At 43.0% G+C, this 11,255-nt stretch overlaps 1 protein-coding gene and 1 pseudogene across 1 annotated transcript; one reads left to right on the top strand and one right to left on the bottom strand.

Annotated features, from left to right (window-relative positions):
* Window positions 1-408: 408 nt before the first annotated feature.
* On the bottom strand, window positions 409-1,353 carry LOC144289306 (olfactory receptor 10H3-like). Its single transcript, XM_077857467.1, has one exon. The coding sequence runs from the start codon at window positions 1,255-1,257 to the stop codon at window positions 409-411; it is 849 nt and encodes a 282-aa protein (XP_077713593.1). The 5' UTR covers window positions 1,258-1,353.
* An 8,003-nt stretch (window positions 1,354-9,356) lies between these two features.
* On the top strand, window positions 9,357-9,923 carry LOC144291105 (olfactory receptor 10H3-like; annotated as a pseudogene).
* The last annotated feature ends 1,332 nt before the right edge of the window (window positions 9,924-11,255 follow it).

The following is an 11,255-nucleotide window of genomic DNA, read 5'->3' as shown; positions in this document are numbered from 1 at the left end:
AAACACTGGAAATGCCTGAAAGAAAAGCCCCAATGCAGGTGGCATTTATTATGCTTATTTCTGTTTATCTTATGGTGAAGGAGGCAAAGTCTTCTCTTGCTTCTCCAATCAGGTAGAATGATTGGGATCAGTGGCCATACACATTCATGTGATGCTCCTTTCTGGCCCATAGGTAGATAGCACAGTCTTAGACACAGGTATGGGATGCAGATCATCACATGGGATCTTAAGAGATTATGATCACTAGATCTTACGCAAGAAAGAGGAAAACAAATTGGAGAAAAACAAATACCTAGCATATCCCCAACACCTGCATGCATCCAACAATACCTATATTTTCAAAGTCCATGGGAGTAGACTTTATTATCACCAGCCATTCTATCATATTCCTCACCACCAAACTGGCTATCAGGAGTTTAGGGGACTGAATTTTCTCTGGAAGCTTTTCTTTATGGCATTTTTGAGCTCCTTATTCCTGAGGCTAAAAATGATTGGGCTGAGAAACGGGGTGAAGACTGTATAGGTGGTGGCCATCAGAGTGTTACTGTCCATAGAATGAGAGCCCTTGGGCTTGAGGTAGATAATGGAGGCAAAACTGTAGTGCACAATAACAATAGTGAGGTGAGACACACAGGTTGAAAAGGTCTTGTGCCTTCCCTCAACAGAGGGGATCCTCAATATGGCGGCCACAATGAAGATGTAGGAGAGGATGATGAGGAATAAACAGCCCATCAGAGCTGAGACACACATGAGGATCACACCCAAGGTGACAGACGAATTCTCATTCCCGCAAGCCAACTTTAAGAGGGAAAACACATGGCAGACAAAATGGTGGATCACATTAGATCCACAGAAGGTGAGGTGAAAAACTATCAGAGTCACCATCATCCCCATGACTGAGCCACCAGCCCAGGTCCAGGACACCAAACGGGCACAGGTGCGGATGCTCATGAGCATGTAGTATCGCAGGGGGTGGCAGATGGCCACATAGCGGTCATAACCCATGATCATAAGCAAGAAGGAATGGGTGAAGCCAAATGTGAAGGAAAAGAACATCTGGGTGGCACAGGCCACAAAGGTGATGGAACGGTGGCTGGAAAGCATGTCAACCAGCATGCGGGGGGTGACGGCAACAGTGAACAGAATCTCAGAGGTGGACAGGGCACACAGGAAGAGGTACATGGGTGTGTGCAGGCTGTGCTCACTCCAGATAGTAGCCATGATGAGCAGGTTCCCCAACAGCGTGAACAGGTACATCAGCAAGTAGAACAGAAAGAAGGCAGGCAGGAGATGCTGTGGGAAGGTGGAGAAGCCCACGAGGATGAATTCAGACACGATGCTATAGTTCTGGCCAGCCACGGATGCTGCATCTGCTGAGATCACAGAGGGAATGAGGGGACCGGCAGAAAGATCATGAATCTATATAACAATATTGTGTTTGAACAATAGGAAATATGTGAAATGGGTAAATATTAGATGCATTGTGTTAGGACTGGGCTGGGTGAATGACAAGGGTACTCACTGTTTCTACTGTTCTTTAGCATGGAACTGAAAGCTGTGAGCAGTGCTATATGGAAAGAAAAAAGAAAGAAGGTATGTAACCATTGGAAGGGAAGAGACCCTCTCATCCATCCAGAAAAGGAAAAGAATAAAGACATAAGACATCACAGCAAGAGAGAGCACAGAGCTGCAAATATTAGATCCACTTCCAAAAACCAGTTATTTCTCATAGAATTACAACAGTAGTAATCATTCAGAATATGAATTTTAAGTATAAAGTAAGATACCATTCCCAACAGTGACACCAAGTAGAAAGAAACAATTCTCAAGCGCTTGGTCCGGCGATTTCTTTGTACTCAAGAAAATTTGAGCCTCTAATGGACTTTTGTATGGGTGCATTATTCACTCCCCATGTTTATCATCTTTGAAATTAACACTGAGATTCTGTAAAAATATTCAGTTTTGGATACAGTCAAGCTGACTGGATGGGACACGAGACAGAGTTTATCTATTCCTTCATTCACCCTGTGGCAATTTGTGGTTTTACTCTAAGCATTTGAGGAATATATCCTCACCTTCATTGGAAAACTGAGGAGTTGATGGTCCCCAGAAAGGGTCTCTGTGGCCCTAGAGTTGTCCATCACACTTAGGAAGCCTCTGTTGTAAAATATATAGGATTCAATCACATGCAATACCTACAAATTCAGAAATTTTTACCATTATTAAAAATATAAGTAGATTTGAATACATGGAGAAAAATCTATACTCTCAGCTGGCATCAGTAAATATGGTAATGATGACACTTCTTCCTCAAATTATATCATCAGTCAACTACATTTATAGTTTCAGGGAATCAACTGTACATTTCATAAAAGTTTCCTTAAATTCCTTTTTTCTTGTTTATTTATTTTTAAATTAAATTTCAATATGCCGCATATAGTATAACACCGAGTGTCATCGCGTGCCCTCCTTATGCTTGTCCTTCAGAAAAATAAGGTCAGTGCAAAACTATACTACTCTTCTAAAAATGGAATCAATAGGAAAGAAATGATATGGTATGCATGCAGACCTATTATACACATAATGTGTATAATACACATCATAGTCATCTTTAAGTGTGACCCTGGAACAAAGACACTGATCAAATTGATTGGATACCTCAGAAAATATCCCTGCATGATTCACAGCTTAACATGTGATAAAGGTGGGAGCACAGATCAAAGGGAAAAGGTGGACTGTCTAGGAGTTTGTGGTGGGAAAACTGGTCCTTTCATGAAGCAAAGTCAATCTGAACTTCTGTCTAAGACCACACACAAACAGGGATTCCAGGATTCAAGAATGAATTTGAAATAGGATTGAAAAGTTAATAGGAGAAGAAGGTGTAGGAGAATCATTTTGATGACCTAGGAGTGGAGACGACATCTTAAATTTAAGAAGCACAAACACTGGTTGATTGTGAAGGAACAAAAACACCAACACAAAGAGTTTTGTTCAACAAAAGATATCCTGGATCCAGTTAACAGGAGATGGAAAGGTGGGGAAAGATCATTTTAATGGTCCACAATTGACCAGGGAATGTGATGTAGAAGAAGCCAGTTACCTCTACAAGTAGGAAGCTCAATACAGAAATGAGCAAAGGTGTGAGCAGAGAACTCACAGAGGGTGTAGCACAGGCAAAAGAAAACACACTAAAAAGAAAAAAAAAGTGCAATTGCTGGGTCGTAGGGCAGATCTATTTTTAACTCTTTGAGGAACCTCCACACAGTTTTCCAGAGTGGCTGCACCAGTTCACATTCCCACCAACAGTGTAAGAGGGTTCCCTTTTCTCCGCATCCTCTCCAACATTTGTGGTTTCCTGCCTTGTTAATTTTCCCCATTCTCACTGGTATGAGGGAGTGTCTCATGGTGATTTTGATTTGTATTTCCCTGATGGCAAGTGATGCAGAGCATTTTCTCATGTGCATGTTGGCCATGTCTATGTCTTCCTCTGTGAGATTTCTGCTCATTTCTTTTGCCCATTTCATGATTGGATTATTTGTTTCTTTGCTGTTGAGTTTAATAAGTTCCTTATAGATCTTGGAAACTAGCCCTTTATCTGATACGTCATTTGCAAATATCTTCTCTCATTCTGTAGGTTGTCTTTTAGTTTTGTTGACTGTATCCTTTGCTATGCAAAAGCTTCTTATCTTGATGAAGTCCCAACAGCTCATTTTTGCTTTTGTTTCTTTTGCCTTCATGGATGTATCTTGCAAGAAGTTGCTGTGGCCGAGTTCAAAAAGAGTGTTGCCTGTGTTCTCCTCTAGGATTTTGATGGAATCTTGTCTCACATTGAGATCTTTCATCCATTTTGAGTTTATCTTTGTGTATGGTGCAAGAGAGTGGTCTAGTTTCATTCTTCTGCATGTGGCTGTCCAATTGTCCCCACACCATTTATTGAAGAGACTGTCTTTTTTCCAGTGGATAGTCTTTCCTCCTTTGTCGAATATTAGTTGACCATAGAGTTGACAGCCCATTTCTGGGTTCTCTATTCTGTTCCATTGATCTATGTGTCTGTTTTTGTGCCAGTACCACACTGTCTTGATGACCACAGCTTTGTAGTACAACCTGAAATCTGGCATTGTGATGCCCTCAGCTATGGTTTTCTTTGTTAAAATTCCCCTGGCTATTCAGGGTCTTTTCTGATTCCACACAAATCTTAAAATAATTTGTTCCAACTCTCTGAAGAAAGTCCATGGTATTTTGATAGGGATTGCATTAAACGTATAAATTGCCCTGGGTAACATTGACAAAGAGCCTTGGTGTCCATCGAAAGATGAATGGATAAAGAACATGTGGTTTATGTATGCAATGGAACATTACTCAGCCATTAGAAATGACAAATACCCACCATTTGCTTTGACGTGGATGGAACTGGAAGGTATTATGCTGAGTGAAATAAGTCAATCGGAGAAGGACAAACATTATATGGTCTCATTCATTTGGGGAATATAAATAATAGTGAAAGGAAATAGAGGGGAAGGGAGAAGAAATGGATAGGAAATATCAGAAAGGGAGACAGAACACGGAAGACTCCTAACTCTGGGAAATGAACTTGGGGTGGTGGAAGGGGAGAAGGGCGGGGGGTGGGGGTGACTGGGTGGCGGGCACTGAGGGGGGCATTTGACGGGATGAGCACTGGGTGTTATTCTGTATGTTGGCAGATTGAACACCAATAAAAAAAATAGTGAAAGGGAATAAAGGGGAAAGGAGAAAAAATAAGTGGTAAATATCAGAAAGGGAGACAGAACATGAAAGACTCCTAACTCTGGGAAACGAACTGGGGGGAGGGGTGGAAGGGGAAGTGGGTGGGTGGTAGGGGTGACTGGGTGGCGGGCACTGAGGGGGGCACTTGACAGGATGAGCACCGGGTGTTATTCTGTATGTTGACAAATTGAACAGCAATAAAAAATAAATTTATTAAAAAGAAAAAGAAATAGAAAAAAAAGAGCGGGAGGAAAGGAATGAGAGAAAGAAAGGGAAATGCAGTGGGAATTCAGTGTAACCTATTCAGTGCCCCAAATTAGAAAGTGCCCAGTGCTGATCAGGATCTGGGGAGAAAGCAATATTTGTGCACTGCCTGTGAGAGCCAGGTGGGGAAAATTAACAGTTCATCTGCTAAGTGCACCAGCCCAGGGCTCCAGCATCTATCTCCATTGCTCACATCTGTCACAAGGGACCTATCAGAGGATGGTTCTGTAAATTTGCCTGTAGTGGAGAAATGGACAAGCCTGCTTGGGCACCATAACTGGGAAGATGGCAGGTCACATGGGCTGGAGCAAACCCTGGAGCCCTGGCAGCAGTTCAATGCACCCACAGCAGCATAAATAAACCTGTAAAACGGTCTTGAGTGAATGAAGCAAAAGCACATGAACACTGTAGCATAATTCTACTTAGGCACATGAAAAATACAGCACCTGAAACTATTCTGGATGATATTGTAATCGTGCATACATGTCATTCTACATCTGACAAAACTCATAGAATGTGCAACAAAGAGAGTGAACCCTAATGTAACCTGTGAGCCAAGTTAATAATAACGAATCAATATTTGTTCACCAATTAGGACAAATGCACCACAAGAATACCAGATTGGACAACTTTTAGCAGCCACCCAGGGCTCAACCCACTAGATGCCAGGAGCATTTCTTCCCTCTCCATAAGCTGTCACAACCAAAAGTTCCTCCAGGCATATAGAAACATTTCAGGAGGGAGAGGGCAATTCAGCCCCAAACAAGAATGCTGATTTATTTTTTGGTCATTTATTATTTTATTTTATTTATTTTATTTTATTTTATTTTATTTTATTTTATTTTATTTTATTTTTTAATAAATTTATTTTTTATTGGTGTTCAATTTACCAACATACAGAATAACACCCAGTGCTCATCCCGTCAAGTGCCCCCCTCAGTGCCCGTCAACCATTCACCCCCACCCCCCGCCCTCCTCCCCTTCCACCACCCCTAGTTCGTTTCCCAGAGTTAGGAGTCTTTATGTTCTGTCTCCTTTTCTGATATTTCCTACACACTTCTTCTCCCTTCCCTTATATTCCCTTTCACTATTATTTATATTCTCCAAATGAATGAGAACGTATAATGTTTGTCCTTCTCCGATTGACTTCACTCAGCATAATACCCAATGCTGATTTAGAAGCAGTAAGGACACTAGGCTGGGTGAAGAATCCAAGAACAACCTAAAAGACTCCCAAAAATTGTCCGAGGCTGAGAGCCTGTCCTATGAGTCTTCTCCCAGTCCTGTCCCCATCCTTTCTTGGCCTTGCTCCCCACAACTGTCAAATATTACAACCTACCCTGTTCCTCCTGGTCCCCCTCAGCCTGGGCTGCCTCCTCCAGGAAGTAGCCAGCAGGGAAGAATAGAAAAGCTCTCCTGCCTGATGCTGTCAGCAGCACACAGGGGCAGGTGTGGGGCCAGACCTCAGGGCTCCTAGAACTGATGCTGTGTGCTTTAACCTGGCTGTAGCTTCCCAGCAGGCTGCTCCCCAGGGGCTCCCTGGGACACCAACCTGCAAGGGCTGCCCTCAGGGTCTGGAGAGGCAAGAAGGATCATCACAAGCCCTCCAGGGCCTGCTGCCTGTACACCTTCCTCCAACACTCCAACACAACCAAGGCTCCCTGCTATCTTTCTCTGCCCAGAGGACTAGGGACTAGGGACTCCCAGTCTTGTGGAGACAGGACTGAATTGATTAGATGCTGGATTAGTCCCCCTTGGGTCAAGACAGGGTCAGAGGGAACACAGGAGCTGAGCATCCCAGAGTGAGAATCCAGGGCCTTGTCTTGGGGTCAAAGCAGGTGGAGGCTTCTCACAATAAGGGCAGTTTATTTTTATTTTATTTTTTTAATAAATTTATTTTTTATTGGTGTTCAATTTACCAACATACAGAATAACACCCAGTGTTCATCCCGTCAAGTGCCCCCCTCAGTGCCCGTCACCCATTCACCCCCACCCCCCGCCCTCCTCCCCTTCCACCACGCCTAGTTCGTTTTCCAGAGTTAGGAGTCTTTATGTTCTGTCTCCCTTTCTGATATTTCCCACACATTTCTTCTCCCTTCCCTTATATTCCCTTTCACTATTGTTTATATTCAATAAGGGCAGTTTAGAGCTGGGTCTCAGAGAGTGGTGTCTTTTGGTCAATGGAAGTGTTCAGTGTCTTCTGGCCAATTAGCCAGCCCCACCCCTCCTTGTGGTCAGTTATATATATATATATTTGATTTGCCAACATATAGTTTAACACCCAGTGCTCATCTCGTAAGTGCCCCCCTCAGTGCCTGTCACGCTGTCACCCCATCTCTCCGCCCACCTCCCCTTCCACCACCCCTTGTTCATTTCCCAGAATTAGGAGTCTCTCATGTTTTGTCTCTAATTTTTTACTCTAATTTTTCCCACCCATTTTCTCTCCTTTCCCCTAAAATCCCTTTCAGTATGTTTTATAGAGTGGCTTTTGATTGCTAGTGAATTGGGTGGTGGCTGGTAGCACAGGATAATTTTAGGAAGGAGGCTGCTCACCAGAGCTACCAAGCAGTGTTTAGAGACTTGGAACCATCAGGGGCGAGAGAGGGGTTACAGACTGATACTCTAGTAGTGATAATCAATTATTTAATCAATCATGTCCATGTATTAACCTCCATAAAAACTTCCGGAATGATGGAATTCAGAGATCTTAGCAGTTGATGAACCCATGAAGGTACTAGGAGGGTGGCAAGTCCAGAGAGGGCATGGAGAGTCCTCACTCCTTCCTCTATACCTTGCAGGATACATCTCTTTTTGGCTGCTCCTGAGTTGTGTCTTTCATAATAAACCTGAGAGAGTGAGTGTGGCATTTTCCTGATTTCTATAACTCATTCTAGTCAAGTATCCAAACTTAAAGGGGGAATTTGGAAATCCTCACATTTGTATCCATTTCAGACAGAAGTGCAAGTACCCTGGGCACCCAATACTTGCGACTGGCATCTCGAGGTAGTAAGTGTCAGTATTGAACAGAATTATAGGACACCAAGGTGGTGTCTGGGTAGCTGGAGATTTGGTCATTGCTTTGGAAAGAACTCACCCATTTGGTGTTTTGAGAGTTAGAAGTAGACACAGCTCACTTCCTGTCTCCCTCTGTCCAGTCAACAACACTGTTCATTCTACCTCTGAAGTCAACCTCAGGATGCCATCCAGGGTGCCCCAACACCTCTCCCCATCTCTTCCTGCATCTGCCCACCTTATCTGCTCTCAGCAGCCTGCATCCCTCACCAGACCGGGGGAGGGGGTGTCTCTACAAACAGGAGTCTGACCATGCTGATTATGACTAAAATGTACCTCTTGGTACAAACACTTTGGAAAACCGTGTGGAGGTATTTATTCAAGCTGAACATAGGTATGCCCTATGAGTTGGTATTTACACAGCTAACTACAGTCCCAACATAACACATAAGTATTAATCTACTAAAAGACATGTACTATATGTCATTAGAACACTATTCACAGGAAGCCCCACCAGGAAACATTCTTGACTATGTTCATATAATGGAATACAGATCTTTCTTCTATGCATTTAAAAAACATTTAGGGGGGATCCCTTGGTGGCTCAGCAGTTTAGCGCCTGCCTTTGGCCCAGGGCGTGATCCTGGAGTCCTGGGATCGAGTCCTGCGTCGGGCTCCCTGCATGGAGCCTGCTTCTCCCTCTGCCTGTGTCTCTGCCTCTCCTTCTCTCTCTCTCTATCATGAATAAATAAATAAAATCTTAAAAAAAATTTGGGGGTCCCCATGGCCCTTAGAACAAACTCCTCAAGTGGACACAATGGTCTTGCATGCTCTTGCCCTTCCTACTTGTCTGCCTTCACATTACAGACCTCCCCCAACCACCTACACTCTCTGGGGCACACTGAACATACCATTGTGCCAAATGCACCATATCTCTGTCACCCTGAGCCTTTGTTCTACTCTCCCGCCTGTCTGCAAATGTCTCTTCCACCTGCCTGTCTCACCTGAAGCATACCTACTCACCCTCCAGATTTTCCTGCAGACACCACCAGTTTCAAAGTCTCCTAATCCCAGGTTGTGTCTGTGACCCACACTTAGCTTTTCCAGATCCCTAGGCTGTCCCCAAACACCTGTGACCACTCTGCTATCATCTTGGTTATATGACAGCTTCCCTCAGTGGACCATAGCATAGATAGGAGAGGACAGAGATCTAGCCTTTGGTATTGCTGGATCCCAGCACCTAGAATATTTCCATATAAAATAAGTCTTCAAAAACATTTCTTGACTATATGAATGAGTAAATGAAGGCAAAGTGCTGTGAGGACGTATAACACTCCTTTCTGTTCATAACCATGGGCAATGATCAGCATGTGGCCATCTGCCACCCAGAGCACCACAACATGCTCATGAGTCCCTATGGCTGTGCCATTGTGTGTTCTGATGTTGGGCTGGTGGCTCAATCATGGGGAAGATGGTGACCGTGACAGGTTTTCACCTCACCTTCTGTGGGTCTAATGTGATCCACCATTTTTCCAGCCTCATGCTTGGCCTGTGGGAAGGAGACATCATCTGTCACCTTGAGAGGGGTCCTGGTGTGTGTCACAGCTCTGATGGGCTGTTTATGCCTCATTGCCTCCATGGTATTGAGGATCTCGTCTGCTGAGGGCAGGCATAAGACCATCTCCTCTTGTGTCTCCCACCTCACTGTGGTCATTGTGCAATATGTTTTTGCCTCCACTATCTAGTTTCAGCCCGTGGACCCATTTCTATGGACAGTAACACTCTGATGGCCACCACCTACAGTCTTCACCCCCTTTCTCAGCCCAATCATTTTCAGCCTTCAGTATAAGGAGCTCAAAAATGTCATAAAGAAATCATCCAGGGACACCTGTGTGGCTCAGTGACGGAGTGTCTGCCTTCAGCTCAAGGCGTGATCCCTAGTTCATGCTATGTACCAAAATTAATTCAAAATCCATCAAAGACCTAAATGTAAGAGCTAAAACTATCATGTTCTTAGAGGAAAACATTGCTAGGAATCTCCATCACCTTGGATTAAGTAATCATTTCTTACACATTACACCCAAACCATTAGCAACAAAAGAATCCAATACATAAATTGGATGTCATCAGAACTAAAATCTTCTGTACTGCAAAGAATAACAGCAAGAGAGTGAAAAGACAACTCATAGAACGTGAGATAATATTTGAGACTCACATATCTGATAAGGGCCTTGTAACTAGAAACTATAAAGAATTATTTCAACTTAGCAAAAAGACAAACAAAAAATTGGTGAAATGCAGAGCATTTTCTCATGTGCATGTTGGCCATGTCTATGTCTTCCTCTGAGATTTCTCTTCATGTCTTTTGCCCATTTCATTATTGGATTGTTTGTTTCTTTGGTGTTGAGTTTAATAAGTTCTTTATAGATCTTGGAAACTAGCCCTTTATCTGATACGTCATTTGCAAATATCTTCTCTCATTCTGTAGGTTGTCTTTTACTTTTGTTGACTGTATCCTTTGCTGCACAAAATCTTCTTATCTTGATGAAGTCCCAGTAGTTCATTTTTGCTTTTGTTTTTGTTTCTTTTGCCTTCGTGGATGTATCTTGCAAGAAGTTACTGTGGCCGAGTTCAAAAAGGGTGTTGCCTCTATTCTCCTCTAGGATTTTGATGGAATCTTGTCTCACATTTAGATCTTTCATCCATTTTGAGTTTATCTTTGTGTATGGTGCAAGAGAGTGGTCTAGTTTCATTCTTCTGCAGGTGGATGTCCAATTTTCCCAGCACCATTTATTGAAGAGACTGTCTTTCCTCCAGTGGATAGTCTTTCCTCCTTTATCGAATATTAGTTGACCATAAAGTTGAGGGTCCACTTCTGGGTTCTCTATTCTGTTCCATTGATCTATGTGTCTGTTTTTGTGCCAGTACCACACTGTCTTGATGACCACAGCTTTGTAGTACAACCTGAAATCTGGCATTGTGATGCCCCCAGCTATGGTTTTCTTTTTCAAAATTCCCCTGGCTATTCAGGGTCTTTTCTGATTCCACACAAATCTTAAAATAATTTGTTCTAACTCTCTGAAGAAAGTCCATGGTATTTTGATAGGGATTGCACTAAACGTGTAAATTTCCCTGGGTAACATTGACATTTTCACAATATTAATTCTACCAATCCATGAGCATGGAATTTGCCATCAGGGAAATACAAATCAAAACCACAATGAGATACCACCTCA

The sequence above is a fragment of the Canis aureus genome, chromosome 19, assembly GCF_053574225.1.
Source record: "Canis aureus isolate CA01 chromosome 19, VMU_Caureus_v.1.0, whole genome shotgun sequence".
Lineage (NCBI taxonomy): Eukaryota > Metazoa > Chordata > Mammalia > Carnivora > Canidae > Canis > Canis aureus.
Note: the sequence above shows the minus strand (reverse complement) of the source record. Positions and strands in the feature narration are given on the sequence as shown.

Bases quoted from the DNA above. Each gene is read 5' to 3' on its own strand.
- LOC144289306 (XM_077857467.1), bottom strand. From the start codon at position 1,257: ATGTACCTGTTCACGCTGTTGGGGAACCTGCTCATCATGGCTACTATC.